A 6240-nucleotide genomic window follows, 5' to 3' on the forward strand; every position below is an offset into this window, starting at 1 on the left:
AAACTTATCCTTGGACCAGGAAGCAGTTGTCAGAACAGAGCAAGGAAACACTGCATGGTTCAAAATTGGGAAGGGTGTATGCCAGGGATGTGTCCTATCTCCATACCTTTTCAGTCTATAGGCAGAACAGATATCCAGGAGTCTGGGCTGTATGAGGAGAAATGTAGCATGAGGATTGGAGGAAGATTCATCAACAGTCGGCGTTATGCAGATGATACAACCCTGCTTGCTGAAACTGAGGAGGACCTGAAGTGCTTTCTGCAGAGGGTCAGGGAATGCAGCCTTCAATTGGGATTGAGGTTCAGTGTCAAGAAGACAGATATTCTCACCACTGGACCAATTGGCAGCATTGTGATGGATGGTGAAGAGATAGGGACTGTTAACAGTTTTAGTTTGCTTGGCTCCACAGTCAACACTTTTGTCACCAGTATCCAGGAAATCAAAAGATGTACTGTGATGGGAAAGTCTGTTTTTAGAGACCTCTCCAATGTAATTAAGAGCAATGATGTCACTCTGGATATTAAGTTGCACCCGATACAGTCCATGGATGTTACAATCACTTGCTATGCATCAGAGAGCTGGACAATGACTAGAGATGATAGAAGGAGAATTGATGCCTTTGAGCTGTGGTGTTGGAGAAGAATATTGAATATACCATCCACTCCTAAGAAAACAAACAGGTTAGTCCTAGAGAGGGTTAAACCAGGCTGCTCTTTGGAGGCAAGAATTCTGAAGCTTCTCTGCCATACTTTGGACATGTTATAAGGAGTGACCAATCCTTGGAGAAGGACATTATGCTTGGGAGGGTAGAGGGCCAGTGCAGGAGTAGAAGACCCTCTGTAAGGTAGATTAATTCATTGATTGGGGTAATTGGGGTAGGGTTTAGTTCTATTGTACATAGGGTAGCTATGAGTCGCAGGTTACTGACAACACATAATAACAGTCTCCCTTAGCACTTTCTTAAGTCCAACTTTAGGCACCCAAGCTTTACTGGTCACCAACCCTTGAGTCTATTCTGTTCTTTTTTTTTTTTTCACCTTTCCTGCCTCCATGACCTCCCTTAGGGTATGCAGCTGGAATTACCTGGTACACCTAGATCCCCCTCCCATATCCTTCATTCCCTTTCCTCATTGAGAAGCTGTCATCATCATCTGACCAGTTCAAATGCTGCTTTTATCCCAGTGTCTTCTCCAGCTTCAAGTGTTAGTGTGTTTTCACTGATAATACTTTCTTCCTGTCTGCCATAGTTTGAATGTCTCCTAGAGGTTTACCATGTTCTGCTTTATTAGGTTTTATAACCGTGTCTTCTACAGGAACTTCATTAAGGGAAGATATTCTGTATCCTCAGAAATCTGCACCATTTCTGACACAAAAGTTGAAACTAATCTTCACTAGAGTTTGAAACCAGACTCAGGCCCTTCCATCTTGAATCCCCAAACCTTCCTGAATGTTGTTGTTGTTATGTACCATCGAGCCAGAACTGAGCCATGCTTGACCCTCCAGTGGATTTTCAGAGGCAGTAAATTGCAAGATTGCACATCCTTCTTGATGGAGCAGCTCATGTACTTGAACCATGTGCCTTTGATATGGCAGTGCAGGTCCTTGTCACTAGGCCACCGGAGCTCCCTACTCCTTGAATGTTGTTGTGTGCCATCGAGTCAGTCACACCTCATAGCAACACTATAAACAGTAGCTCTGAAACCTGCTCCATCCTGGGCCAATCTCACTGTCTCTGACATATCTACCCTCATTACTGCAGTTACTATGTCAGTCCATTTCATCCTGGGTCTTCCTCTCCTGCAGTCCCTCCACACTTAGGAGCATGATGTCTTTCTCCAAGGACTGATCCCTTTGAAATGCACTAAGTATGTCAGATGGAAAATCCTTGCCTCCTAGAATGGCTTGACTTCACCCTCTACAGGACAGACCTGTTAGTTCTCTTGGCAGTTCATAGTATATGTTCAATACTCTTCTCCAGAACCACCATTAAGAGGCTTTACTAATTCCTCTATCCTCTCTGGTCATTTTCCAGCTTTTTGATGCATAACAATTAATTGTGAAGACCATGGCTTGAATCAAGGACACCTTAGTCTCTAGTTTGACATTATTGTTGCTCTTTAGTACTCTGGAGAGGTCCCTGACAGCAGATTTTCCTAATGTAATTCATCTTTTTGTTTCCTAACTGCTGGTGCCAAGAGTGTTGATTGTGGAACCAAGCAAATGGAAATTGTTAACTCTCTCCATCTTTTTTCTGTCATACTGCTGTCAATTGGCCCAGTGGTGAGGATCTTCATTTTCTTGATATTGAGCTGCAGTATATATTGCAGGTTACAGTCCTAGACTCTCTGCAGCAAATGCTTCAGGTCCTTCTCAGTTTCAGTAAGCAAGATTGTGTCATCTGCATAGTACAGATTGTTGATGAGTCTTCCTCCAATTTCTATGCCACATTCCCCCTCAAAGTCTAGCCTCCCAAATGATCTGCTCTGCATATAGATAAGAAAAATATGAAGATAGCATGCATCCCTCATGCACTCCTTTCCTGATTTTGAGCCATGTAGTATTTTCCTGCTCTGTTCTGATGACTGCTCTCTGGTCCAGGTATAGGTTGCACATGAGGGATTTAAATTCTCCTTCTAGAATTTACAGGTCATGCTATCCTGGATAAGTTATTAAACTGCTTTAAAGCAGTTTTTAAAAGTCTTTAAAGCACTTTTAAAAGTCGATTTTTCATGGGAATTACTGCCTATTGTATAATATTGTTTTGAGTGTTAAATTAGGTCATTTAAACTCTTGGAATAACGCCTAGCAAAATAAAGGTTATATAAGAATGAGCTTACAGAACACATGCAAAATTCTTTAAGACTTGCATCTTATATTCAGATCTTCTGCCCTTGTTTAGGATAATTGATGCCTTTGAGCTGTGGTGCTGGAGAAGAACAACCAATCTATCTCATCTAGAATCTTCCTCTCCTGCGCTGTCTCTCCACCCTCCCAAGCATGACGTCCCTCTCCAAGAACTAGTCCCACCTTGCGACATGTCCAAAGTATGTCAGATGAAGCTTCAGAATCCTTGCTTCCAAGGAGCAGCCTGGTCTCACCCTTTCTAAGACAAACGTGTTTGTTCTCCTAGCCGTCCATGGTATATTCAATACTCTTCTCCAGCACCACAGCTCACAGCATCTATTCTTCTTCTACCATCCCTTGTCATTGTCCAGTTCTCTGATACATAATGATTGCAAAGACCATGGCCTGTATCAGGTGCACCTTAGTTTCCAGACTGGCATCGTTGCTTTTCAGTACTTTGGAGAGGTCTCTGACAGCAGACTCTCCCAATGCAATACCCCATACCCCAGTATCCCACACTATCTGATCTTTATTTACTGTTAATCTTGTGTTGGCATGGGCCTTTTGCTTCTTTATAATACAAAGGTCCTTGTTTGCTTCCTCACCTAGTGTGACTAAGGGAATGGGTGATGACTTACATAGAAAGGTTTAGTATGACCTGCACAACAAGTTTCTTTATTTTAATAATATTATAGGTCAGCCTCTTTTCCCAGACTATGCAACTTGTGTTTGTCCCATAGGAGCTCCTTCAGATTCTGTTTCCTCTTTGCTCTAAGTGAATTTCTCTATCACTTGTAAGTGACCACACCTCAGCAGGTAAACTTTTACTCTCCCAAGTTCTCTCATGTTCCTGTATGTTGGCTTCTTCTCCCTGCTGTATGATATATTCTTAAAGCAAATTTATTTTACTTTTGCATGTCCCATATCACAGATTGAGTTTGATAAGTGTGTATGTGTGTGTGTGTGTATGTGTGTGTGTGTGTATACACTGTTTGATAGTAAAAGTCAAAACAGAACAGAAAAAAAATAAACATAGGTTAGTTTTTTTACCTTGAAGCTCTGTTTCTTCCTCCTCCCTCCCCCAATCATCTCTCTTAACTTATGCCATTATATTTTAAGCTCTGCAATAAACTCCTGTATTGATGATAAATGTAATTTTATATGAAAGCTTTCTGAAACTGACTTGATTCAATTTTTGCTGCTGCTGAATGTTATTCTGTTCAAAGCATGGAGATGACGGTCTGGGTTTAAAAAGGAACTGAAAACCAAAAAAGACATAAACTGGCATTAAAAATGTGTACCTTATATTTGCTAAAGTGAATTGGCTCCATCACGAGAACGTCTTGTCCATTCAGAGCCCCTGCATTTTCTTTGAGGTACATCAATGGTCTCATTAGGAAGGAGATTTTCTAGCAGGCCTCTGCTACATTCCTCAGTCTTGTATGCTGTTGTGCCCATGTTTTTGTATCTCAGTTTGTGTTCTTTGGGGTGGGGCTCTTCCTGCAGCACACAGACCCTGACTACTCAGCTGCCTATGTTACAGTTGAGACCGATGCAGAAGATGGACTCAAGGGGTATGGAATTACCTTTACTCTGGGAAAAGGCACTGAAGTTGGTGAGTTGAACCTTCTCTTAAAGTTAAATGCTTAATTGTTACTTGGGTTCAGTTCTAGTTATATTTTTCTTTGTTATTATCCTGCTTGAAGTGACTAAAAACATGTTGGGAGTTTTGGAGTGGTTATTTATTTCATTTGGAATAATTACAAAGTGGCAAAATTTGGCCTCTCTATTTGTAGTCACATATAAATGGCTGAAAATCTAGTAGTCTCTCATCATTTCTCTGCTATGAAACCACAAGAATGTTACTGATTGACTTGTGGCTGTGACTTTGAGGGCCTGAATGAGGAAGGTGACTAAGGGCAAGGGTGATTTACGTAGCAAGGCTTGGTGTGACCTGCACAGCAAGTTTCCTTATTTTAAATATGTTTCAGAATGAGTTGATATCTAAGTCACTGATTTTCTGACCCCTCAACAAAGGGAGGCAGCCTCCCAGGCTCTTGAATCTTCCCCATCTTGGAGATCTCATCTGGGAAAGCAGGATCTTTAGCATCCACACATCTCTCACCTCAGAGCGGGATGCAGTCTCAATGGTGATCAGAAGCCCCTTGCTTAATGAGGAAACTCCGAGGCCCAGGGAGCTACTCAAGGAGGTGTAGCCAAGACCATGCTGCATGGACTACGTGCTGTGGGTGCCCTCGTTCCCTGGCTCCCTCGCCCTCATTGACTTTGAGTTGAACCAACTTAGAGCTGTGCCCCCTCACTGGATTTCCAAGGCTAGAAATGGCACAGAAGGTGATTGCTCATCTTTCTCCCACTGGTGCCACTGGTGGATTTAAACCACCAAAGTGTTGTGACTATTGTACTAGCAGTATAGCTCCCTACAGATGACTCATCAGAGCTCCTGCTTTCTTGAAGGGACCTTCAAGTAGAAATGAGCTGAGGTTTGAATATGTAATGCATGTGTTCCGCACATAAAATTTAAGAACTACAAAACGGAGACCTTTTGTCTTCATCCATTTCAATGGACCGTGAGGAACTGATGCTAAATTGTGATGAAAAATAAGGGCCTAAGAAGGGAGGACATAGATGGTGCAGCTTTGGTGGTGGTGTGAGAACTCATCCATGGGTTTTCATACTGTCAGCCCTCTCCACTTTTGTAGAGTTGAATTCTTACTGCACTGAAATGTATTTTTAGAACAGTTTGTTTAGTAGATAAGTGTGTGTGTGTGTGTGTGTGGTGTGAGAGAAATAAATTAGTGGGTGAGTGGATGGCTAAATGATGGGGACCTTTCTTGAACTTTCCATTGACAGCACCAATGTGACCGCTGTTCTAGCTGTTTGTGGGGCTGGAGAGCTATCATCAGTTGGTCATTCAGCAGGCTTGTCTTGAGGGCTGCTATGTGTTAGGTCCTCTGTTAGCCACAGTAAAACTAACTTAAAAACGAAATGAAAGAAGAGAGGGTCTCTACATACTTATCTTACAGACTTACCTAAGAGATTCACAGAAAACATTTTCATTGTATAGTGTTGTGCATATATATAGTTGTGTATAGTGTAATTCTGTATCACTGAGTTGGAACCAACCCATAGCTGACTCTTACCAGCAGGTTTTCAGAGGCATTTAATCTTATGGGAGGAGATTGTCCATCTTTCTCCCATGAAATAGCTGGTGAATTTGAACTCCATGCCTTTGGGTTGGCTGTGCAACTACTTATCACTAAGCCACCAGAACTCCCTAGGTTTTTTTAATTTTAATTTTTTTCATTTTTCTACTAGTTTATTTACAAAATTTGAATACATTTTTGCAAGAAAAATTTTTTTCAATTCTCCTCAACC

General features: G+C 41.7%; 1 protein-coding gene across 2 annotated transcripts in view; it reads left to right on the forward strand.

Moving 5' to 3' along the window:
* The window catches only part of ENOSF1 (enolase superfamily member 1), a 50640-nt gene that overhangs the window by 19433 nt on the left and 24967 nt on the right, over positions 1-6240 (forward strand). The window contains exon 2 of one of the 2 annotated variants that reach the window (XM_006901285.1): positions 4351-4459. In XM_006901285.1, the coding sequence (XP_006901347.1) occupies positions 4351-4459 (109 nt within the window). Of the gene's footprint in view, positions 1-4350; positions 4460-6240 lie in introns of those variants that run through there. The other variant, XM_006901286.1, reaches the window with a different exon arrangement.

Source organism: Elephantulus edwardii, unplaced genomic scaffold, assembly GCF_000299155.1.
Source record: "Elephantulus edwardii isolate Elephantulus edwardi_28Jun2011 unplaced genomic scaffold, EleEdw1.0 scaffold00316, whole genome shotgun sequence".
Taxonomy (NCBI): domain Eukaryota; kingdom Metazoa; phylum Chordata; class Mammalia; order Macroscelidea; family Macroscelididae; genus Elephantulus; species Elephantulus edwardii.